We start from the raw sequence: 26,350 nt of genomic DNA, 5'->3' as shown, positions 1-26,350 counted from the left end.
GACTAGTCCACGAACGTGCTTAGAATTTTCTACTAGAAGTGTGTGCTTGGGAGGGGCTGAAACGCCCAGCGTCTGCGTTTCAGCCCCTTCCCCTTTTTTTTTTTTTCTTCGCTGGGACGCTCATTTGTGTACTGTTCATTGGCCATGAACAGTGATTTTAAGTGTGAACAGTATTTTTTACGCATTAAAAAAATTATTTTGCTACAGTATTTTTCAGTTTTCAGTTTCAGCTACATCCAAACGGACACTAGGTGTATGTTTGGATCTGGCGTTTTGCGTTTCAAAATCTGGCCTTTTTTTTTTTGCAGGCATCTCAGCTTTTACTCAACAAATTTCACTGTTCATATACTGTTCACACATTGTTCATGAGACCAACAACCACTTTATTAAAAAATATTAAAAGTAACTCCTACGATACTATTCACACATTTAAAAATTATTTTGTTACAGTGTTTTCAGTATTCAGTTGTATTGCATATTTGTCGACTACAGTTTCAAATATGTATCATATTATTGCTGATTTGTCGACTACAATTTCAAAAATAATAAAATACTTCAAAATTTAAATTAAATAATACATAGATTTTTAAGTTTACACAATTCAAAGTTCACTAATAATATTGCGACTATAAAAATTTAGGTGATTTTTCGTTAATTACCCAAACCGGCTCCTTTAAAAGGTTCATATATTTGTACTTCTTTTCTAACGGAGGAAGACACAAAACAACACTAAGTAGTAAGTATGAATCATAATTAAAATGACACTGTCTAACGGCCAAAATGGTTATATACCACTATTTAGCAAAATATTTAGCAATATACTATTGTTTGTGAATTATTTAACGATCTACCACCTTTTTGAAATTCGAGTTTGTGAAACTTGAGTTTGCTGTGTAACTTGAGTTTGAGAATCTCGAGTTCTTTAAAAAAATAGCCTTCAAATTTGTCAAACCATTTTTTATGGAACTTGCATTTCATCAAAAATTTTCCATAGAACTCGAGTATGTGAAACTCAAGTTCCATTGCAAACTTGAGTTCCGCAAACTCAAGTTTTAAAAAAATGGTAGATTCTTAATTATTTCGTAAACAATGATAAATATATACATATTTTACCAAACAGTGATACTTGACCATTTTGCCCTTCTAACTTAAGAAAGCAAAAGAAAAGAAGGGAAATTGACATTGTATTATAGCTTCTTGACACATCAAAGTTTTTTTTATATTTTTTTTAATTGTTATTTATTTTATTTGGACACATCAAAGTTAAGTAATATTATTTGCCCGTTTGGATACCACGTTTTCATTCTTGCGTTTTCTCTTTTTTTCTTTTTTCTTTTTTTGGTTCAGCCGCAGTTGTTGACCAATTCAACCGTGAACAGTGCATCCGTGCACTGTTCACAGACCCACAAATTTCACTTTTCAGCAACTTTTTCATTAAAAATGGATCTCACGGCACTATTTACACATTTAAAAATTATTTTGCTATAGTGTTTTCAGTTTTCAGTTTCAGCAAAATAAGTTCTATCCAAACAGACCCTATATCACTATTAACTTCTTCTTTTTTTAATGCCGAATCACTTTTAACTTGATCTTGTCTCACATTTTCACTCTTCTCACCTAAATTTACTGTCACGACACTTTTTACTGCCTCAAATATTAAAGATACAATAAATTTTACAATAATAAAGTTAGTAAATCTTTACTTATTTTTATTTGGACTTGTATTAACTTTATTTTTATATCGATTATTAATAGTTAACCACCTTAATAGTTATGAAATTTTTTGTCACCTTAGATTTTTTTTTTTTCATGTTAATTTCTCACCATTTTAATTAGTGGGTCCCAAATTTTACCTAAAATAAATATAGTAAACACTTTGTTAACGGTACAAAAACCCAAAGTTGTCACTATATTTTTTCTTCCCTCTCTTGGTTTTTTTTTTTCGCAATTTCAAACTTTGGATTTTTTCTATTAACTTAAATTTTGAATACTTAAAATAATAGAGAAAACGTGTTGAATAAAATTTTTTTTAAGTAAACATGTTGAATAATATTTTTTTAAGTAATCAAGGAAAGTGAACATTATAAACTATTTTGTAGGGATATTGCTATTCTCTTAACACTTTGATAATGACAAATTATTGCAAATTAGTATGTAACCCGTGCTACCGCACGGGAATGGATATATATTGCATTTTATTAGTTAAGTGTTACTATTGGTTTTTTTTTATTTATTAATCATGAGTTTATTCATGTTTAAAAGGTTTAATTAAGTCTAAATTCATATTATTAACCAGAAAATTTCATTAACAAAACTTAGCATTATGTAATTTTTTACAATTTCAGTCGAGCAGATCAGCAAACCTTATATGATATGGCTTATCAACTGGGGCTTTACTTGTAATTGCTTATAAATAATTGGCATAAGAGTGGTTTGTGTGTATAGGTGGATTGTACGTTGGACGTATAGGAAATGCTGTTTGTATTGTCTATCTTCTAGCTTAGATGAGTATAGTTTGATAGAATTTGTATAATTGATTTCTGGGAGGAATGTGATGTGTGATCAGTGGATGATTTACTTTTATTTTATTATTATTATTGTGTGGTTCCACATGAGTATGGTTCAGTGTCATCATAGTGACATAAAATATGCTTTGGACAAGAAAGATTGTGCTTTATTATTTAGTAGGTATTGTTTGGTAGATTAGATGTATAAATTCGGAGATCTTAAGTTACAAATGATGGTTCTAATTTATAATTTAGCAAAATTTATTAGAAAATGCAAATGATTCAAAGTTTATGGTTCTAGCCTGTAACTCCATGCATATGCATGGATATACTTAAAAAATACACATTAAGATGCATAGTATAATTCCTATTATATAATTTAATATTATTGATATATAGTCATTCATATATTTTGTTAACTCTTTAAAAAATCCTTTAAGAATATTGTTAGGTAGAAAATGTAAATTGTCCATATTGTTTTTTTTTTTAATTTATTAATTCTTAATTTTTGATATTGTGAAGAATTTTCTTTTTCTTTTTTTGCTTGCTTATTTTCTAAGCGATAATTGCCTGCTTCATAATGTTTTTTTTAATTATTATTTATTTATAGGAAAACTTCATATGATGTAACGAAATTGTTTTATTAATTTGGATTAAAAAAATTGAAATCAATATTTAAAATGAATATATAAATTAGAATAATATTATTATAAATATCTTTTGTGCAATTTAAACGTATTTGCTTGCTTGTTTTCTAATTAATAATTTTCTGCTTTTAATTTTACGTAAACTTTATAATGTTAATAAGAAATTTTGAAGGAAAAAAATATTTTAAAAAAAGCATTCAAATTTTGAATGACACTTTTTTCCCCCATAAAAAATGAAGATAAACCTTGTAAAACATTGTACTGATAAATATTACACAGTAGGAAATGTAAAGCAATGAGCAAAGCTGGGATTGCAATGTAATTTTTTACAATTAATACTAGACATGAGCCATATATTAGTCTAGTAGTTGGCAAAGCAAAAGAAGCAGCCACTACAAAATTCCCCTTATGACCCCAGAAAACCAATTCGTCCTGAGAGGGGGAGAAAGGGAATCGAAGATGTTAGAGCTATGAAATAATAAAACATAACAAACAAATTTCAGTTGAATATAACTTTGATAATAATATTGGTTAATTCGGTGGTTTTGAATTCTAACACATAGAACCAAGTCAAAAAAAGGAATAAATTAACTTGCATAGCATACAAAACTAACAAAGAATTCAAATGGAGCAAATAATGCTTAGCCCGAAAACACATAACAAAGGTTTTCTAGACTCAAACATGCTAGTAGTATAAACTTAAAGACTTTTAGTAAGCAATCAAAAAAGAAGAAGCACCACAAATTAATCCCCCAACCCACTCATATTTTACATGATAATGATATAATAGGTACATTCAAAACAGGATTGGCAGGGAAAGTTCAAAAGGTATATATGTCCCATTCAAACTCGATTTCTTCATGTGGGCTTGGTTGGAAGAAAAGAAGGAAATCATATAGCCAATAAATATTAACATAAAGGAACTGGAAAAAGAGGGGGTGGGGGATTAATTTGTGGTGTCAGACAAATTTACCGATAGTAATAATCAAACTGATCAGTTAACACAAATTTTCTATGCGAATTGTCCAAAGCTCAAACCCTATGAATATGACTAGCAATACATACAACATTAATCATAGAAAAACTAATATATAAATATATAATTCAAAAACAAAATTTTCACAAAAAGAAAGGAAAACATTTACTCCCCTTTTCTTAGGAGTATGTGCTTTGTTTTGTTAATGGAGACTCTGCTTTTTTTTTTTTCTTTTTTTTTTCTTTTTTATCTTCATCATACCACTAAAAAAAAAAGATTGCACAAATCGCAGCCCAAATTGGGGAAAAAAATAAGAATATGAAAGCAAGGGAGATAGAGAGAAACTACCTTCAATGCCTTTAAAAACTTAGAGCAAAGATTATGCATTTGAGAGATAGACGAAAGTTAAATGTGAAGAGAACGTGAAGAGCTATGCGAGAATGAAAGTTTGTGCTAGTTTTAACTTTTAAGGGGTGGAGGTGTAGGAATGTTTTTTTTTTTTTTTTTGTGTGTGGAAAATGTGGTTGAATGTTTCTGGAAGGTTGTATATTTATGCTTATATGAACAATGAATAGGATGGTAGGGATTTTTATAGTGTGCAAGTTGAATATTTTTGCTTAGGTGAATGAACTTGATTATTGTGGTTTTTCTAACTTCCGTGTTAGGTGTTAATGCATGCACAAAAATTTAAAATTTTAGGTAAGATATATGATGCAAAATTAACTATCCAATTTAGAATTTAAATTCTATTTTCTCTCAGCTTTGATTTTATATATATATATATATATATATATATATATAATTCCTTTGGCACAAAAATTAAGAAATGATTTTAGAGTGATTGGGATTGATGTAAAAAAAAAAAGGTGAAGAGCCAAGAGACAAAGAGAGTCATTAAAGACTCCTACGTGATTTGAGGAAATCTGTATATGTATGTATGGTGTGGTCTTCACTTGACACCTAAATTTAAAAAAATATATTGGAACACATGGCTCAAAATTAGAATTCTAATTTGAGTTTCTCTATGCTTCATTTATTATATATATATATATATATATATATATATATATATATATATATATATATAAATTACATGTATATTAGATTTTTATATGACAATTACATTGCTTTACAATTGTTTATTTATTTATTTTATTACTATCTATTAATAATTTTCAAATTAATTTTTTCTCTTAATTTTACCCCCCCTAAACTGCAATCTTGACTCCACCATTGCCTTTGGATGGTTGATATTATGTTACATTTATAGGGTTTAGCTTTGGAGTGATTTTTTTCCTAATAGATTCAACCGTTGACGTCCACTTTTGATAATTATTTTCTTTATCATCATACCAAGACACCTATCGATTTTTGGTGCAGGCAGGGATTGAATCCTAGAGTTCTTATTCAACCATCAGAGATTTTACCAGTTAAACTAGCTTTGAAGTGATTTGTTAGCTTACATGGTTTGTCTTTTTTTTTTTTTTAAACGCATGAAATTATAGTAAACCCACTTGTTGTTAGGCCCGTTTTCATCTTGTCTACCCATAGTTCAAAACTTAACACTTTACTCATCTAAGGTTATCTCTGTTTGTTTCCAGTTACCCACCTTTATTATAAACATGAGTAAACATTGGTAGTTTTTTGAGGGAACTAGTCCTCCGATGATTCTTCAAGGCAATTAACCTCCAAGCTAGTCTCAATGACAACTAAGCAAATGCATTCTTCTTCAATTCTTCTTGTTACAATCATTTCAGTTTTATACTAGTTACTGTGGTACTGTTAGTAGTGACTAACTACCTAACCGCAAGGTACACATATTACAACTCAACCCTCCAACTAACAATGTACAATACTTTAATGCTTGTTCTAACTAACTCTGTACAAGTACTTACTGCACACAATTATCACAATTGTGATGTCTTGTATTGAAGTCCTAACATGTCTCTCTCCTTAAAAAAAAAAACAAACAAACAAACAAAAAAGAAGAAGAAATAATTATTAAAAACTTTTATGCAATATCTTAGAACTTCAATTGGACAACAAGTTAAAACTCCTAATCTAACACAACAACCCTAATGTTAATAAAATGGTTCCAATAAATCAAATCAAGTCTCCTAATTTGACTCAAACACAACTCTTAAAGAAATCAAATAAATAACAAACAATCACGTAATATGGAAAACGTGGCACCTGCTCCTCACGTCTCCCATTCACATACCAGGCAACAAAAATTTTAAATCCAAAAATCGATTGGACAACAAATTAAAATTCCTAATCTGAAACGATAATATACATTGAGATTTGAGCCTATAAAGACTAGGACAAAAAATTTGTAACCTCTAAACGGCGACAAAAGTAGAGGAAAAATCTCAATCAACGTGGGCCACGGCCCAACAATTTCAAAAATTTGACTATCACCTTATTTGACTGAACTTTAATGGGCATGGATGATGAAGACATATGGCAGAGTGATCACAGTCACACACAAAGGACTGAAAGGAGAGGGCTGCTATCGTGGGGGGTATGGCGAAGTGAATGAATTGAGTGGCTACTACACATACAACAAACATGGGGTCTATTGTTTGAATGCATACTCGGGAAAGAGTCTGACTTTCAACAATGTACAATTGTCGAGAATTTTCAAAGGAGCGGCCAGCGCTGGATTTATGTGGTTAGAGGAAAAAATCAAATACTGACTTCTATACAATTTTAAGGCCAAGGGACATGAATCTACATTAAAAAGGAAATAAGGCATGTGGCAATTAACGTGGGTTTAATTTTGTGAGAAGTGATAATAGGGCTGCTCACAAACTAGCCTCCCATGAAGTGAGATTTGAAGTCGTGAACACCTGTGTTAGAAATAGAAATTACTAGTCACTAATCCGTGCGATGCACGGAAAATCTATTGCGTATGAAGATGTAAAAAAAAAAAAAAAAATCCGACAATTAGTAAATAGACATTTTGCTGGTTAGTATTTACAAAAAAAAAAAAAATGAAGAAATATTTAACTTCTATATTTTTCCATAGTTTAGAAGTGTTATCTAGCATTGAATGTTATTGAGTTACAAATGCATAGTTACCGAAACCTACAAAATAATTTACAATTCTTAAATTAATAAAACAAAACTTCCAATAATTATATATACAAATACCATGATATGAGGAATAAACACCAATTTTCAAATTTGAGTAGTAATATGACTTTCTCATAGTAATAACAATATTAACCATTCAAAACATGGAACAATATCAAAATTATAATACCTAAAAAAAAATTACATGAACCTAAATAAAAAGCTTTTAAGGTGAAGAAATTCAACAAATTTATATATAACATATCAAATAAAAATTTATCGTTAAATGAACATGCTTTTGAGATCAAACTAAAGAATTAGAAAACAGAGATTATGTACTCTATTATATGTGACATTAAGTGAGGAATACCGTAAAATATTATTGAACCTAAAAGAAACTACTGATTCTCTTAGCTGCTAGGTTGTGTTCCTAGGAAACCTACTAAATAAATAAAAATAATAAAAAACATGAAGAACCGTCAAATAAACAATTTTTTATTCAATGGATGGTGGGTTCTTCAAACATGCGTCAAAGTCCATTAATAGCTGTGTCAGAATTGGGGTTAGCCAAATCCACTGAAAAAATGGTGTTTGATAATAGATTAAGTTTGGTCTTGAAAGCAGCTCTCCCAATATCTACTGCCTCGCTGCTTTGATGAGTATCAGCTAGGGGGTCTTGCACTTTCTTGTGCCTTATAGCTTGGTTAGCATCAAGTGTCTTGTTGGCGAATAGTTGTTCCATACATATTCTGCAAAGGTTTCTCCACCGGGTTGAAACAGATGCCCTGCTTAGGTTCTTAGGGGAAGGGAAGAGTTCTAGGGTTTTTATGTTTAGTAGTAGCTAAATAGCGTGTAGTAGCAAAATAGCAAAATAGCAAAATAGCGTTTTGTAATTTTATTTAAATATATTTTATTTAAATATTGTTTAAATATTGTACTTATGTGAAAAATTGTGAGAGCTTCAGAACTTCGGTTTTATATATATATATATATAGATTAACATCAAGACAACTAAAAAGGGATGCGTGGAGGTTCTTTGTATGCTATGGAGATCAAAAATAAAATAATATAGCATCACAATAAGTACTCGTTTTTAAACATACCTCTTTTTTATTAAGGCAAAGATATATTTTTGTGCCCTACATTTTGGGCCGATTATTGTTTTAGTCTCTACCTTTTTTTTTTTTTTTAACTGGATTCAGTCCTTGAAATTAAAGAAGCGTTCTCATTTTAATCCCTGCTATCATCTCACTAATAGAAATTGCCTAAGTAGCAAACGAAGTGCACTGTTAGCATGTTAGACGCTGACGTGGCCAATAAAATATCAATAATAAAAATTTGTGCAGTTTAATTGATAGAAATTGATATAAGCCCAACTAATCTTTGTGACACAACATACAAGTACAACCCAAACCAGCAGCAAGTCAGGTTTCATCACACAGGTCCTGCTATGCAGACTACCCTCTCATCCCAAGCTGTGGCATAGATGTTGTTTCCAGCCTTCGCTTTCTGCTAGTTGCAAATCCCTGTTCACACCAATACTAGATTTTCTAGTCCTGCATTTAGGAAGATAGCCTAATTGCTGGTTTTAAACCAATTAATTGAAGAAACCACACATTGCAAAAGTAAAAAAGATTGTGAGCATGAAGAACTATAATAATGGTTGACAACCAACCTTTACCATCAAAATTGGGGGTTGAACTTGTTTTTTTTTGGATAAGTGGGGATTTGAACTTGATGTTTTAACAAAATATAGATGGCTACTGCTAGTTCACATAGACAGCAGAAAATTTATCTGAGAGGACTTGAAAGAATGATGCTTCAGTGTGGCTGAGAGTGCACCACTTTCATGGAGCCAAGACACTGATACTAGTAAAAAAATCATCCATCACAGGGGCAATGATTAGTTGCTGACTTCATGAGTTCTCTAGGCAAGTTGTGTTTGTTTTTCTTCACTAGTTTCCTGTAAGTAAGCACCATGGCTTTTCCTTGAAATCTCTACAGCAAGACCTGCATGACCTGATTCTAACATGAGAACATGAGATTGAGCTAATTCCATCTTACAAACCCAGTACCCCTCCCCCTTTAAAAAATAATAATAAGAAGAAGAAGAAGAAGAGGCCAATGATATATATATATATATATATAACCAAAGGTGAAATCAAAATAAACGAAAAGAGAAAAAAGAAAATGTCATACCAAATACATAAGGCTTCTTGCTTCTACGAGGTCTAGGAGAAGTGGTTAGTAGGCAACTTTACCCTTAATTTTTGCAAAAGTTGATTCCCTGAAAATACAAAACATAAATAATACATTATATTGATCAACAAAAATAATGTATCACAGGAGGTATACTAGATGAATAACATTTAAGTTCTAAGATTACAATGATCCATTAATTTCAAAAAATTAGAGTCAGGATACGTCCCTGAAACTAGCATGCATTCAAACTATGTTTTGAAAAATTGCATCTTCATATGAAAAAACAAAAAATCAAACTAAAATTCCAATTCAACAAAATAATTCTTTATTGGTAAGTTATTTGCGCATCCAATGGCTTTCAAACCCACAATCTCACTGTCCATCTCATTTTTTGTTAATTCTCTAGACAACAAAAATAAATTAAAGATTTAAAAATATAACTAAAATTCCAATTCTACAATAATTTTTTATCGCAAGTCATACACGTCCAAATCCACAATCGCACTCCATCTCATTATTATGGAAGGCGGAAGTGACATTTGAGCTAGACTCATTAGTGTTCCAATCCTACAAATATTGAGATGTTCATGGCCTTAATTGATTCTCATTCCAATCCAGGAAATAACGAAACTCTAAAAACCCTCAATTAGAGTTCTTTTCCGATTATAACATACTTAATTCAATTCTTATTGCTAATGAGTGTGTTGATAGTAGGGTGAAGAGTAAAATTCCAGGGATTATTTGTAAATTAGATATTGAGAAAGCCTGCAATCATGTGAATTGGGAGGCTCTTCTAGATTTGTTGAAGAGAATGGGATTCGAGGAGAGGTGGTGTAGGTGGATCCGCACGTGCATATTTACAGTCCAATTTTCTGTTTTGTTTAATGGGTCTCCAGCTGATTTTTTTGGGAGTTCGAGGGGATTGAGACAAGGGGACCCGCTATCTCTCATGCTGTTTCTAGTACTGATGGAGGTCTTTAGTAGGATGATGAAAAGAGTTGAAGGGGCTGGTTTGATCCGAGGTTTCAAGGCTAATGGTAGACGGGGTGGAGGGGTATGCATCTTGCATCTGTTGTTTGCAGATGACACAATTTTGTTCTGCGATGCAGATAAGGAACAAATTCTACATATCCGGATGCTTCTTCTTTGTTTCTAGGCAGTGACAGGTTTAAAGGTTAATGTGTTGAAGAGTGAGATGGTTCCCATTGGGGAGGTTCCCAATGTCCATGTCTTGGCAGAAATCTTGGCCTGCCGGATTGGGTCTTTGCCTATGACCTATTTTGGTATGCCATTGGGGGCGTCCCATAAGTCTCCTACTATTTGGAATCCTATCTTGGAGAAAATTGAGTGTAAGTTGGCCGGATGGAAGAAGATGTATTTGTTAAAAGTGGAAGACTGACGTTGCTTAAAAGTACTTTAGCGAGTCTTCCTACTTATTTTCTATCTCTTTTTACCATCTCTACGCATGTGGCCAATAAAATTGAGAGGCTGCAAATGGATTTTTTGTGGGGGGATTCCAAGATACATTTAGTGGGATGGAAAAATGTGTGTGCACCTTTGGAAAATGATGGGTTAGGAGTAAGGAAATTAACTACTTTTAATAAAGCCCTACCAAGGAAGTGGTTATGGCAATTTGGGATTGAGGAGACAAGGCTTTGGAGAAGGGTTGTAACTCTAAAGTTTGGGGTAGAATGGGGGGGATGGACCTCCAAGCTAGATAGAGAGGTTCATGGGTGCAGTTTGTGGAGAAGTATACGTATGGGTTAGGAGGAATTGAGCAAAAATATTCAGTTTGAGATAGGGGCGGGAGATAGAGTTAAGCTTTGGACAAATCAATGGTGCGGGGATTCTCCGCTTCATTTGATTTTTCTGAGTGTGTATGGGATTGCCTCCAATAAAGAGGCATCGATTACCTCTTCTCTTGATCGGTTGGGGATAAAGGAATGGAGAAGCTGGGGTGTTCGGTTTATTTGGAGACCAAATGATTGGGAAACGGGTGGAGTGAAAGAATTTCTCCATACATTGGCTTCAAATTTACCTCCCAATGAGAATGGTGATCATTTGCGATGGAAGTTGACAAAGAATGAGGATTTTGATGTCCGATCGTTCTATAATAAGTTACGAAGTCCCTTACCCATAATTTTTCTTTGGAAAGGAGTCTGGAGGGTTAAGGTTCATCTCCTTCTTTGTGTGGACTGCTATATAGGATAAGATCCTTACAGGTGACAATTTAAGGGGTAGAGAGATGGATTTTGTTGACTGGTGCATTATGTGCCGTTGTAATGGGGAGACGGTAGATCATTTACTACTTTATTGTGGTAAGGCTTATCAGTTGTGGAGTTTGGTCTTTAAATTGCTTGGGATTTCTTGGGTCTTGCCAAGATCGGTTGTGGATACGCTTTTTGGCTAGCAGAATTGGCTTGGAAAGCATTCGTCTAGCATTTGGAATTTAGCTCCGTTGTGCTTAATGTGGTGTCTTTGGAGGGAGTGAAATAGGAGGATGTTTGAGGACATGGAAAGTTCGGATGACCAGTTATTGGCTTCTTTCAATAGCTCTCTATTTGAGTGGTCTAGGGCTTGGGGACTCACCTCTAGTGATTCTCTCCCCATGTTCCTTAGCTCTCTCCTTTGTAATTAGTTTCTTTTCCTTCTCTTTTTCTCTCTTGTGTTTCTAATCTCTATGTAATTTTCTCTCTGCCTTATGTTTTTCTGCATAAGGTAGTGTTTTTTAATATACTTCTTTATTACTTATCAAAAAAAAGAAAAAAACAGCCTTTAACTGGAGGCAATAAGTCATCAAAGAGCTATAAGGTCTACAATTCATGTTGCTCAAATGATCTTAGTGGCTAGGCCTCTGACATATAAATCCAACTGCATTCAATGTTCAAAAATTCCTTAACTTCTGTGATACCCCAAAATGAGGGGAACTTGCAAGTCAAACGATATTCCAACATCCAATGTATTGTTATCAGTTGTAGTCATTTATTCATTTTGAACATAAAGTTTCAGCATTAAGTTCTTCTTGGCAACTTCTGTTCTTTTTTTCCTTTTCTTTTTCTTTTTATTTTAATAACATTACTATTTGAACATTATTTGGGCTTGTTTTAGTTGAAAAAATTATGAGCTGAAGAATGTGGATAAACAATGAATTGCAATATCTATAATGGAAATTATATAAATAAATTTGTATGCAAGTAGTCTTTCATGTGTTCAAAAGCAATCATGCCCCATGGTGACATTTTTGGCAAAATAGCCATGTCAAGCTTGGCCATGCCTGAGAGAGGGGGGGGGGGGGGGGGGTTATATCTTGGTAATGAATACATTGAAAGTAACTTTTAAAAATTAAAGTTTCAAATTTAATAGCAATTTTTAAATCATCATTTTTAAATCACTTTCAATCCCATGCCTTGCATGGATAAGGAGCTAGTGAAAATTATATCAATCTGAGTCCTAGTTAAGTCTAATAATAGATGCAGCATGGTGCCTATGGTTATTTGACCACAGCATAAATATGAGATTCTTCACAAGTGTAGAATGCAGTTAGGGCAAGTTGGATAATCAAATGAATACATGTTACAACCAACCCATGCATATCAATTATCCAAATTAACAGTCTTGAAACTACCCTCCAATATTACCTGTAAAATATGTCACATTCAATTTAAATTATGATTCCAAATGAGTAAAAGCTGGCTGCAAAATTATAGCACTTCCCATTGGCATTAGACATGCATAACATGTGCACCTCAAACCTCACAACTAACAGCAAACACTGAAAGATTATGATTTCACATAGGCATGGGCTATATATACCTTCAACACTTTAATATGTCCTCTACTCAGATTTGTCTATTTGATGATAAAACATAAATTATATAGACTGTAACAACTAGAGCTGATGATGTAAATATCCAACTAGATTAGTTTTTACCGATCATCTCATCTCAACAGGAAACAGAAAGCAAAAATCGAATTCAGATAACTTCACATCATAAGAGTCAACATTGCTAACATGCTTAACAAGAATATACCATATTCAAACATAAAATCCACAAACAATAGAGACTCAAAAATATATATTTTTCAAACTTATTATTATTCTTTTTTAATGTAAAATAGAATAGTACCTCAAGTTTCTTTTTTCACCAATAATCCTGGCAAGAGCACAACCCATCTTTGAAATGGTGGAACCTCTTAGCATCACGTATAATCAATTCTCTGCCAACGATCTTTGAGATGACCTTTAGTGCAGTATGGCAATCACCACAAACACGAAGATTCTTGATAATCCTAATGGGTGAACGAACTGGACTGTTAAGGAGGCCATCAGCAATAGCAAGTCTCTCACTATGAGCAAGAAGAGCTTCCTCCTTGGATTCATGGTCTATGTCATGCAACACAAATCTAGTCTCTGGTATGTAACCAGCCTCTTTCATTTGTTCCCTTAAATGCCTAAGTTCCGCATAGAGCTTATCAGTGTTAGGATGAGATCTATCTCCTGCTCGATATTCATGGACCCGGCTCCTAACTTCTAAAAGACTTTGACTTACTAGTTTCTTCTTCTCTTTCTGTTTTGCAAGGTCTGAAGGCTTCACAGGTAGAAGGCCAGCCTTCGATTGCTCATTCATGCGTGAGGGGTCCAGCTGCTCAACAAGCCCAGCACAGCGATCACCAAGCTCCATGTGCCCATGAACTCTGCAGAGATCCATCAAGGTTTCCCATATATTAACACTTGGCTCCAACGGCATCTTTTCTATGAACTCAAAAGCTTCATCCAGATATCCTGTATTTCCTAGCATGTCTATTACCTTCACATAATGATCCATGGATGGGACTATGCCATAATCCTTGATCATTGATTCAAAGTGCAACAGTCCCTCATCAATGTCTCCCAAAACACTGCAAGCAGATAAAACACCAATAAACATTTGACCATCAGGTTTCATTCCTTTTTTCTTGAACTGAGTGAACAAATCAATGGCATCCTCCCCAAGACCGTTCTTAGCAAGCCATGTCATCATAGTGTCCCACGATGTCAAATTGCGGGTCGGCATTGCATTAAACACCATGAACGCATCATCCATAGAACCACATTTCCCATACATCTCTATGATTCTGTTATAGGTACTCACTTCTAGTGGAGAGAGTGATCTTATGATGTGTTCATGAACAGATTTTGCTTCCTGTAGAGATTGAGCCTCACCACACTCCCACATTAACTGCAAATATCGGGCCAAATCCACAGGATGACATTGCTTAACTAACAACCCTAAAACTTCCACAGCTTCCTTCACTTTCCCCTCATTGCAAAAACCATCTAGCTCCTCAAGAGTACCAAGATATTGGTGACTCTCAGGTGTCTCTAAAAATTTCCCCTCATGTTTTGGATTATTTGATAATTTAGAACCCTCTGTCATACTCTTGAAAGCATTCAAGTTTGGCGGATATTGTACAACATGTTGGTTCTGCTGATGCTGTCCAGAGCTTCGGCTATGCTGAAACATTCCAACATTGCCCAAGTTATGATCATCTGGGGCTTGCTGAGCTTGCCCACAGATTTGCCTGTAGTTCCCATTTAGGCTTCCCTGAGATTCTGAAAGGCCTTGGGAATCAAACCCATATGGGTTCTGCCTCACTTCACTAGCACCCTTGTGGGACGACCCACATGAATTTTGTATACGTCCATTTCCCCCATATACATGATGGTTCTGCAAGAACTCTCCATTGTTATACCCATAATTCCCACCAAAATTCCCATTTTGCTGAACTGAGTGATTCTGAAATCCATTTCTTGTGCTTTCCCAAAACCCACTTGAATTCTGCTCCAAACTTGTTAAATTATTAGCATGAATCCCAGTTAGGTTCTGCTGCAACTGCCCAACATTTTGACCACAATTTCCTCTAAAATTTCCATTTTGTCCAGCTGGGTTGTTCTGATATGTACTTCTAAAGCTCTCCCTATAAACCCCACTAGAATTCTGGTAAAACTCATTTTGCTCATTAAACCCACTAAAACTCCCATTTTGCCCAACTGGGTAACTTACAAAATCGTTTGTATTGCTTTCTCTATAACCCTCATTGGGGTTTGATTTGTGATGAAAATCTGCAGGGTTTTGGCTCTCACTATGTTTTTGTTGATATTCTAAAGAATCATCTACCTGGCACTGAGACCCATCGGTGTTTTCAAAATCTAATCTTTGAGCGGCAGTGCTGAGATTTTTGAGGAAGGTGAGGGTTTTTCTTGAATTTGAGGAGTTGAGTGAAGAACATACCTTGGATAGTGCTGTGTTTGTGAGAATTGCAGCTCGCTTAGTGGACATTTACGGGTCCCAGACTATTGCTTTAGTAAATACTTCAAAATGAGAGAGTTGGGGTGGGGGAGTTCTTCTAATTACTGTTACAAAGAGAGAGAATTTCAGGGAGAGATGCTGGTGTGGAACTGCGACAATAGAGAGCCGAACCAAGTCACTCTGTAACGTAAAACCCTGTCGGGCTAAAAACGGATTGGGCCCCTCTGTTGATATTTGAAAAAAATGCCTTGGGCTTTTATTTGCAGGTGTTAAATATATATCTCTCTCTGCTTTGTTCATTTTCACATGGGCCGCAATATCTCTTGTCCTTGTTCATTGTCCACATGAGGCTTGTCAGCAATCCACCCTAGTTATTAACGGTAGAAAAGTCACCCAAGTTAATGTCTTTGTCCCTGCAAACCCTCCCTCTCCACTATTCATATGTACCTATATTTTTTTTATTTTAAAGATAGATAGAAATGGGGAAGCACTGGGAGATGGAGAACAAAGATATATATATATAAATTCATATATAATCTTACTCTCATGTTTATTTTTCTTATCTTTATATTTCCTTTATTTTATAATAGTTGGTGACTTTTTTTTTTTTGGAGAAGATATTTTTTTGACCTTATCATCCTCAATAAAGGTTTTTTTTTAAAGAGAAAAATGATTGGGTTGATACTTGATAGGGATGGAGGGAAAGGATGCGGATATATAAGATGTTGCCTTATGTGTGAGTTAAAAACAATTATACCTAGTATAACTCTTTATTAATATCATACCACTTAAAAACGTTTTATTTGATTATTTTGAAATCACACCGTTGAATTATATGCTCACTTTGTTCTTAACACACACACACACACACACACACACCGAATTTCATACTAATATAATGTTATTTAATATACAATCCATTAACTCATGTTTTGTTTATAAATATTCTTTTCTTAAAAAATTAACTTTAAACATTTTACAAATGAGATAGTTATTAATCTCTAATAATCTTAATATTTTGCAGCACGCAGGGTTGTGTACAAGGTAATAATATAATCTAATAGTGGGTTTTATGAAGAAAAAAAATGCATCTTTTAAAAAGTTATAAAATGGTGTAACATTAATAAAATTATACTTTGCCTATAAAATTATACTAAGTGGGTTTGTATATCAAAATTATACTCAATTTCAAATTCTCTTATTTTAGGTGGGTATAGTATGTGTAATAGTATTTTCCCTTCTAGGAAAAAAAAAAAAAAACCAACTTTGCCCGTGTTCCCAAGTTTGTGGACATGGTTGTAAGACGAACTTAGGAATAGTGGCAACTAATTTGTTGTGTTGATAACATTTTTCTAACTAATGCAAAGGATATTGTCCAACTAGCTAGGCTACATCAAATCATTCAGCACACCAGGGTGGTTTACACGACATGGGCAACCTTACAGCTTCGAGACATAAAAACCAATGTGGTCAATACCGTACCGGCCGATATGTACTGTACCGGTATATATACGAGTATTGAAACATCAACGTTTCGTACCGGTTTAAATACCGGTCGTACTGGTCATGTATCGGTCATACCGGTTGATTTTGGGCAATATCGGCCGGTACATAAATTTTTTTTTTTTTTTGTAATTTTTGAATTTTTGTAAGGACAAAATGGTAACTTACTTGCATTACCTTATTAGTATTATTTGTTTTCTTTGTATGCAATGAACAATTAAACTTTCTATTTTTTATATTATTATTTTTTCTTTTAATTGATGCTAAAGTCTAAAATCATGAATAATTTGCTCTGAATTGAGGTAATGTTTTATGGTAAACTTTTATATTTATTATAATACACACACACGCATGTGCGCGCGCCCACACACACACACACACATAAATATATATATATATATATATATATATATATATATATATATTTATAAATATAAAAAATAACAGTAAACTCGAAACGATACACCAGTATTGAGCGGTATCGAAATATATCGTTCTACTAATCAAACCAGTACAGCTTCTGTGAGATTAACTCACTTGATAAAAACGTAGCCAACCCTCCTTACCATGCTAACGACCTAAACCCATTGAAGGACGTAACAAATCAATAGTAGGGTAAGCTCATAATAAATGGGGATCATGCACAATGTCTAGAGCTCTAGGCAGGGGCCGAGCTACATGTATGAGCGGGGAAAGTTTCAAAAATATTTCAATACTATATATATTAATATTTAACATTGTAATTATTAGCCTACAAAAATGGGACTTCTCCCTCCCCTCTAATTACTTGAGTTGGTCCAATGATGCTCTAAAAAAATTTGTCTAATTGATCTAGTAGTTATAGAGAATTTTTTATTTATTTATTCACATTCATTTTTTATTGTAAAATGTGGTTTTGTATCGATTAAAGTTTTGAATCATTCATGTCTGTGAGTATTTCATTAGTTCAATTGTAATTATTTTTCGCTCACTTTGGTAGATAATTTGGTAATTTATATTAAAAATAAAAATTTCAAGGATTCACTATGAAGGATACTAAGTTATATCCATGTATAGATGTATCTATTTGTGCATATTTATGAAAGTTTGAATAAGCTAATAAATTAGTATCATAAGTTGGCCTCCAAACAAAAATTTATAGCTTCACCCCTGACTGTAGGGATGATTTTTCATCCATAACTGATGATCTTGTGCCCAAAAAGGGAGGCATGAAAACTAGAATCCATAGCCTCCATCAACTAAAATCAACAGTCAAAAGGCTAGGATCTCGCTTATGACTAGGGCAATGCCACCATGCTCAACCATGATGACCACATCAATGCTACAAAGAGGAAAAATAAGTCACTAGATAGCCTATAAATCTAGAGTCCTTCAAATCGAGACAGGTAGGAGAAAATGGGCTTTTGCCCCCTTTTTTTTTGTTTTTTTTTTTTTTTTAAATCCAAGAAAATGCCCTATATTTGAAACTATTTAGGAAAATGCCCCTATTTTGAAATTTGATTTTCTAAAAATTGAGTTTCAATTTAAAATTTGATTTTTGGACAATCAAGTTATAGCGAACTGAAAATTAAAATTAAAAAAAAAAAATTTCTGGAACTCGAGTTCCTTGAAAAAATTCAAGTGGAACTCGAGTTCCATGAACTCGAGTACTTTACATGGAACTTGAGTTCCAAAAAAAAAAAAATTTCTAAATTCATGTTCGCTATAACTTGATGTTCAAAAAATTGAGTTATACATTTGAAACTTGATTTTTAGAAAATCAAGTTTCAAAACAGGGATATTTCCCTACTTAGTTTCAGACATGGGGCATTTGCTAGATATTTAAAAAAATTGGCAAACGCCAATTTTCTCCGAGACGAGTATGAAAATTCTATGCTCTTATTCAAAGTTCAATCTTTTTGTAGTGAGATCAATAATAATTTAAACATCAGAGTACTAATTAGCCCAGTTACCTTCTTTTCTTTTCTATTTTTTGTTGAATCACTGCTGTTACCTAAATTAAGTCTTTGCTCCTTGCATATTTCATTAACAGGTCTAGGGGCGGCTCTACCCTTTGTTTAGGGGGTTCAAATGAACCCTCTGACTTCAAAATATATATATTTATTTATTTATTTATAATTTTTTTTCAGTTTATTACTTTAATTTATTCTTAAAAATATTTTTGCACACCCTAACTTAAATCTTATACACTCTTACTACAACTATTTCCAACTTTAAGAGTATGAGTAAGTGCTTGTGAATTGTAAGGGTCACTCTTTATTATAAATTTATATTATATGTTTGTGAGTGTGTCTAATATTGATTATGTATATTACTTTTTGTTATGATTTTATTTGTGTGAATAATGATATGTGTGGATATTTGTGTGTACAGTATAAATATAATATAACTTTATATAATTTAATAATTAGGAAATAGAGAGGGTTTATTACATGCTTGTGTATTGTTATCATGTTATAATAACTTTTTGTTGTAAAGTTAGAAAAATTCAAGAAGAAAAATTGTAAAGTTAGTGATTGTTCAAGCATTTAATTGGTTATGTAGACATGGAGTGTATTATTTTATGTATGGATGAGTGTATATGTGTGCGTCAATAATTAATACAGATCCAATGAGTTAAGTTTATTTATTTAGTTTAAAATATTTTTATAAAAGCAATGACAAATTAATAGATTATAACAACTGCATAAAACTAAAAATGTTAGACAAACTTAACAAAATAAAATAGTCATAACTACCCACATTGGCTAACAATTCAAAATTTGAAAACTTGTAGAAAGAAATTGTAAAACTTCATTTTTTTTTTTAATCAATAACTTGATATATTAAAGTTCTCTTTTTATCAAAAAAATTTTAATCTAAGTTTCTTAATGACCCCCTAAACAAAATTTTTGAAGCCGCTACTGGGCAGGTCAATCACGTAGCCATTGAATCATCGTCACCAACATCGTTCGTGTTAATTTTTCTATTATATACTATCCTTTGTGTAAGTTTTGTCACTCGATCCACACCTGCAAAAACCTTGCAACATGCAAGGTTACGAAGAGAGTTTACCCTGGAAAAAAAAAGAAAAAAGAAAAAAAGAAAAGAAAAGGTTTTAGAGGGCCAACTTGCAATTTGAAATCAACCATTAAATTAAAGTTTGTATCTAAAAATAAAATGCGATTCAATTTCAACTATTTCATTGTCCATCTAATGGACTTCTTCTGTTGCTACTTCTTAGTAGACTACATGATATTATATACGACATTAATCAATTATGCAAAAATTGTAGCAAACAAAACAGACTACTTATTTATCTTAAATATAAAAGAAACCTACGAGACATGTCACTTTTAAAAGTTTCAAAACAAGTTTATGCCTGCTGTACTTATGCATGCCCATATGAATGGTTTTGTAAGAATCTAATACAATCAGGGAACAACAAAAACAGAGAGCAAGAAGGTGGGGAAATTCTGATTGTATTAGCATTAATGATTCTGTACATCCAGATTACATTTATACCAGAAAAATTAAGCTAACTGACTTACTAAGCACTAACTAACTAAGCACATTATATGGAACTCGTGTGAGGATTAGTTACAAATGGATGTTGCACGTGTGAACACTAAGAATAAATAAAGATACAAAAACTACTTGTAGCTTTGCCATATGTACAAAGAACTTTGTCTGTCGTATAGCCTATGTCTACTCCCTCTCATTTGATGCTTGTAGCTGGTTCTTCTTCTTGCTTTTAGGTGTTGAACTTTGACAGTCCTCCTCAATATGAGAACCAAAACTATGAATATTAATTATGTTCATCTTGGTAAGTAAATATCTGAGTTGTTGTCTACTTAAAGCTTTAGTAAGCAAATCTGCCAACTGTGTGTGTGTGGGAGTATAAAACAATCTTACAACTTTATCTTGTACTTTATCTCTAACCAAGTGACAATCAACTTCAATATGCTTGGTTCTTTAATGAAAAATAGGGTTTTCTCCAATGTGAATGGCTGCTTGATTATCACAGAAAAGTAGAGTAGGTTGTGGGTGATGAATTTCCAAATCCTTCAACAAAACAAGTAACCATGTCATTTCACATATTGTCACTGCCATGGCTCAATATTCAACTTTAGCAGAGGATCAGGACACTATAGACTGCTTCTTAGACTTCCATGATATCAAGGAATCTCCCAAAAATACACAATACCCAATAGTGGACCTTCTTATATCGATACAAGAAGCCCAATCAGCATTTATGTAAGCCTTCAACTGCAGATCAGACCTGGTTGATAACAAAATGCCTTGGCCAGGACACCCTTTGATGTATTAAAGGACTTTATAAGCTGCATCTAAGTGTTGTTTCCTGGGCTTAGAGACAAATTGACTGAGCTTATTCACTGCATAACCTATATATAGTCTAGTTATGGTAAGATATAATAACCTTCCCACCAGTCTTCTATACATCCCTGGATCAGAAAGTAGTTTGCCATAAAACTTACTTAACTTCAGGGTTTGCTCCATTGGCACCTTACTAGGTTTGCATGTTGTCATACCTGCTTTCTTCAAAACTTCTAAAGCATATTTCCTTTGGCAAATGGAAATGCCCTTACCTGATCTTGCCACTTCAAGTCCAAGGAAATACTTTAGAACTCCAAGATCTTTGAGTTTGAATTCTTGATCTAATGAAACCTTTAGTTTATCAACAGTCTGAATGTCATTGCTAGCAATTAATATGCCATCTACATAGACAAGCAATGCTATGAATGAGTTATTGAACCTCTTAGTAAACAAAGAGTAATCTACCCTAGACTACTTGAAACCATACTTCAATAAGGTATTTGAAAGCTTGGAATGACATTGCTTTGAGGCCTGCTTAAGACCATACAAGGACTTGTTGAGCTTGCACACTATATTGGCCCCTTTGCTGTGAAAGCCTTGAGGAAGTTGCATATACACCTCTTCATGTAAATCACCATGAAGAAATGTGTTATTGACATCCAGTTGGCTCAAATGCCAACCTTTCACAATAGCAATGGCAAGGAGAGTCTTGACAGTAGCCATCTTAGCAACAGGAGAAAAAGTCTCAGTAAAGTCCAACCCCTCTTGTTGAGTAAATCCTTTAGCAACCAGTCTTGCCTTGTACCTTTCCACAGACCCATCTGCCTTATACTTCACCCTATAGACCTATTTACAACCTATAGCCCTTTTTTGAGGAGGCAAAGAAGTAAGGGTCCAAGTATTGTTGGATTCTAAGGCATTAATCTCAGCTGTCATGGCATCTTGCCATTTGGGGTCTATAACATCCTCATGATAGAACTTAGGCTCAAGAATAGAAGCAATAAGGGAACAATAAAGGGAATACGAAGTGGACAATTTTGAGGAGTCTAGATAATGAGATAAGGAATATTATGTACCTGAAGAAAGGAGACAAGAACCAAACTTGTTGGGAAAAGTGGAAAGGGCATGATCATCACAAGTAACATTGCTGCATTGAAAATCTTGTAAGTAAGCTGGAGGTTTGGAAATTCTAGCAGACTTCCTTAAAGTGGGATTAGAGGGGAGTGGTAAAGGAGAAGAATTTGCAAAACTAGCAGGAACATAAACACTAGGAATAGAAACATCAGGTAAAGGTAAAGCTATCTTAGAAGATGGATGATTAGTAGTGCTAGAATCAACAGAAATATTTGTGTGTGAAGGAAAAGATTCAGGAATAAGTGGAGATGTAAAGTTAAGTCCAGTAGCAACTGAAGGAAAGATGTGAGGGAAAGAAAGAGAAGAATGAGGAGAATAAGCAGCAGAAGCAAAAGGAAATACAGTTTCATGGAAGATAACATCTCTAGAGAGAAAAATTTTCTTGGTGAGTAAGTTGAGAAGTTTATAACCCTTGACACCAAAGGGATACCCAAGAAAAACACAAGGTGTGGATCTAGGCTCAAACTTATTTCTGGTGTGATCTAAAGTGGAAGCAAAGCATAGACACCCAAAAACCTTCAAGTGATCAAATGAAGGGAGTTGACCATAAAGCTTCTCAAATGGTGTTTTATTCTCTAAAATTAAAGTAGGCAATCTATTGATTATGTACACATCAATTAAAACACAATCACCCCAGTAAGAAATAGGGACATTTGACTAAAATTTCAATGCTCTAGCTATATTAAGGATATGTTGGTGTTTCCTCTCCACAATTGAGTTTTGTTGTGGAGTAGCAACACAAGAATGCTAATGAATTATACCATGACTAGCATAGAAATCTTTTAGGAAAAATTCTAGAGCATTGTCAATCCTAATGGCTTTAATGTGGATATTAAACTGTGTACATATCATATTATAGAAAGGCATCAATAGAGGCCTAGTTTCAGATTTAGATTTCATGAGATATAACCATGTAGATCTAGTAGCATCATCTACAATAGTAAGGAAATATTGAAAACCATCATGAGTAACTTTAACAAGTGGCCCCCAAACATCACAATGAACAAGATCAAAAGCATTAGAAGAGATATGATTAGAACAAGGGAAGGGAAGTCGTTTCTGCTTAGCAATAGGACAAACAATGCAGTCTTTATTATTGTGTAAAGATGGTACATCAGGTAAACATTGATGATAAGCTTCGTAAAGCTTGAAGCTTATCATCAGACACATGACCTAGCCTAAGATACCAAAGATATGGCTTAGAAATAGCAGAAACAGAATTAACAAAGGACTTGAAAACTGACTGCAAAATAGAAGAAACTTTTGAAACAGAATCACAAGAACTTGAAGATTGCAGCAGGTACAGATTGTGATGTAGTTTACCCACTCCAATCGTTTTCCAACAAGTAAGGTCCTGTATGAAACAATAATGGGATAGAAAAACAAGGCAACAATATAGAGACGTAGTCAATTTACTCACTAATATGAGATTGAAAGTAAAGGTTGGTACACAAAGCACATTTTCAAGAAGTAAAGTAAAAGTGACTTGAATGGTACCTATGTGAGTAACAGTTACCTTCTCACCATTAGGTAATTGAACAAAAGTAGCAACACAACTAGTAATTTTAGTGAATAGGGTAACAGAATGAACTATGTGATCTGTTGCCCCAGTATCTAGAACCCAAGTTTCATTACCAAAAGCAGTTTTATTGCTAGGATTAACAGCAAATATTGAATGCTTCATGCTCAGGGGCATAGATTCTTGAAACAGATCATAAGAATTACCTAAAAGGGCAGAATTAGCTGAATAAATTGCATAATTAGAAGTTAAGGCAGAAGCATGAGCACTTAACATTGACAAAAGCTGCTGGCATTGCTCTGAAGTGAATGGAAAAGAAGCAGTCTGAGGAGTGAAATCAGATTGAGCTTGATCTCCTTCAACTATGACTTGATTAGCCATAGACACTCTACCCCTCTGCTTGTATCCTGGTGGAAAACCTACAAGCTTGTAGCATTTTTCCATCACATGACCAATTTTCCCACAATGGCTGCAAATAGGTCTTCCTTTTCCCCTATTGCCTTTGATATTCTTGCTAGCATTGCCAGAAAAATTCGAGCTTTGATTGAACCCTTGGTTCTTGACTGCTAAAGCGGTAGACTCAACAAAAGGATTGACATTGAATCCCAAAGCTCTTTGTCTCTCTTCTTGAATAACCAAAGAAAAAGCTTTATCAAGAGAAGGAATGGGCTCCATCATCAAGAATTGAGTTCTGACTTGTGAACAGGTATCATTCAATCCATTAAGGAATTGCATCAACGAATCTTGATGTTAAAAAGATATAATTTTGTCATTGACTCCACAGGTACATTTACCACAAACACAACACGGCAAAGGCCTAAAATTCAACAATTGATCCCAAGCTATTTGAAGACCAGTAAAGAAGCTTGTTACTGTTGAATCTCCTTGCATAACTGTGGATATCTGCTTCTGAAGCTGAGAAATTCTTGGTCCATTAGCCTGAGAAAAATGATTTCTGAGAGCATTCTAGACTTCAAGAGCCGTGTCTCTGTAAATCACACTAGTTGTGATATGAGGAGAGACCAAATTCAATATCCATGATGAAATCATGGAATTGTTCTTGGACTAAGCTAGCTTCTTAAGAGGCGTGACTGCCATAGAAGCAGTGATAGATCCATCCATGAATTCGAGTTTGCTTTTGGCATCCAAAGCCATTCGCATAGCTCTGGCCCATGTAGAGTAATTGTCCTTTGTTAGAGATTGAGAAACCAGAATCGCACCAGGTGACTCACCGTGGTGAAGGAAGAACGGGCTTCGAGGATCCTCCATTGGAGAGAGCTCACGCTAAGCAAAAGTAGTTAAAGGAGAAGAAGAGGAATTTTGGCTAGGGTTTGACGCCATTAACAGAGGCTTAGAATTCTGATACCATGTAAGAATCTAATACAATCAGGGAACAACAAAAACAGAGAGCAAGAGAGCAAGAAGATGAGGAAATTCTGATTGTATTAGCATTAATGATTCTGTACATCCAGATTACATTTATACCAGAAAAATTAAGCTAACTGACTTACTAAGCACTAACTAACTAAGCACATTATATGGAACTCATGTGAGGATTAGTTACAAATGGTTGTTGCACGTGTGAACACTAAGAATTAATAAAGATACAAAAACTACTTGTAGCTTTGCCATATGTACAAAGAACTTTGTTTGTCGTATAGCCTATGTCTACTCCCTCCTATTTGATGCTTGTAGCTGGTTCTTCTTCTTGCTTTTAGGTGTTGAAATTTGATAGGTTTAATGGCCAAAGAGTGACATTCATAAGACACCAGATCATGCATATAATTGATAATAATTGTTGCTGTCCCAGACAAAATATTACTACATGCATTACTATAATATATAATTTTTTTGTGTGGATGGAGGATGTTCCACCACAAGTTGCTGATGTACTTTTATCCGACTTTGGCTGATTTCAGTTATTTAATTTAGATGATGGTTTCTCAACAAAATAATAATAATATAGGGTACTTATTATGGTGACTTTTTTTTTCTTTAATTATTTTTTTAAATAAATGGCGCCATGCGGATTGCTAATAGGCTATTTAATTGTTTTGTAAATTCGTGCTCCCAAAAAAGAAATCTAAATGTGTATGATCCTCTTGTTTCTTGAAAACATCGATTGGAACTATTGGAACACCCGCCAAAATTAAGAATATATTATGTAGTGAAGTAGC

At 33.7% G+C, this 26,350-nt stretch overlaps 2 protein-coding genes across 4 annotated transcripts; both read right to left on the bottom strand.

Moving 5' to 3' along the window:
- Window positions 1-8,536: 8,536 nt before the first annotated feature.
- Window positions 8,537-15,847, bottom strand: LOC142628816 (pentatricopeptide repeat-containing protein At4g32450, mitochondrial-like). 3 transcript variants are annotated; one of them, XM_075802863.1, is made up of 3 exons: window positions 13,538-15,847; window positions 9,408-9,495; window positions 8,537-9,218 (listed from the first exon to the last, which is right to left on the bottom strand). In XM_075802863.1, exon 1 carries the CDS (start codon window positions 15,728-15,730, stop codon window positions 13,553-13,555), a length of 2,178 nt encoding a protein of 725 aa, XP_075658978.1. In that variant the 5' UTR covers window positions 15,731-15,847; the 3' UTR covers window positions 8,537-9,218; window positions 9,408-9,495; window positions 13,538-13,552. The 3 variants fall into 3 exon arrangements, with proteins under 3 accessions (XP_075658978.1, XP_075658975.1, XP_075658970.1); XM_075802860.1 differs by having other exon boundaries at window positions 8,537-9,233; window positions 13,538-15,838; XM_075802855.1 differs by having other exon boundaries at window positions 8,537-9,227; window positions 13,538-15,838.
- A 5,475-nt stretch (window positions 15,848-21,322) lies between these two features.
- On the bottom strand, window positions 21,323-25,442 carry LOC142622802 (uncharacterized). The gene is made up of 8 exons (XM_075796343.1): window positions 25,266-25,442; window positions 24,968-25,112; window positions 24,171-24,916; window positions 23,779-24,008; window positions 22,597-23,249; window positions 22,039-22,341; window positions 21,736-21,921; window positions 21,323-21,498 (listed from the first exon to the last, which is right to left on the bottom strand). Exons 1-8 carry the CDS (start codon window positions 25,440-25,442, stop codon window positions 21,323-21,325), a joined length of 2,616 nt encoding a protein of 871 aa, XP_075652458.1.
- Between the last annotated feature and the right edge of the window lie 908 nt (window positions 25,443-26,350).

This window comes from Castanea sativa, chromosome 1 (genome assembly GCF_040712315.1).
Source record: "Castanea sativa cultivar Marrone di Chiusa Pesio chromosome 1, ASM4071231v1".
Classification (NCBI taxonomy): domain Eukaryota; kingdom Viridiplantae; phylum Streptophyta; class Magnoliopsida; order Fagales; family Fagaceae; genus Castanea; species Castanea sativa.
Note: the sequence above shows the minus strand (reverse complement) of the source record. Positions and strands in the feature narration are given on the sequence as shown.

What these genes read in the sequence shown, in the direction of transcription:
- LOC142628816 (XM_075802863.1), bottom strand. Translation starts at nt 15,730, where the DNA reads ATGTCCACTAAGCGAGCTGCAATTCTCACAAACACAGCACTATCCAAG.
- LOC142622802 (XM_075796343.1), bottom strand. Translation starts at nt 25,442, where the DNA reads ATGGAGGATCCTCGAAGCCCGTTCTTCCTTCACCACGGTGAGTCACCT. An exon ending in CTATCACTGCTTCTATGGCA is followed by an intron (nt 25,113 to 25,265) that starts GTCACGCCTCTT and finishes CATTTTTCTCAG; the next exon opens with GCTAATGGACCAAGAATTTC. An exon ending in TAAGCAGGCCTCAAAGCAAT is followed by an intron (nt 21,922 to 22,038) that starts GTCATTCCAAGC and finishes TTGTCTATGTAG; the next exon opens with ATGGCATATTAATTGCTAGC.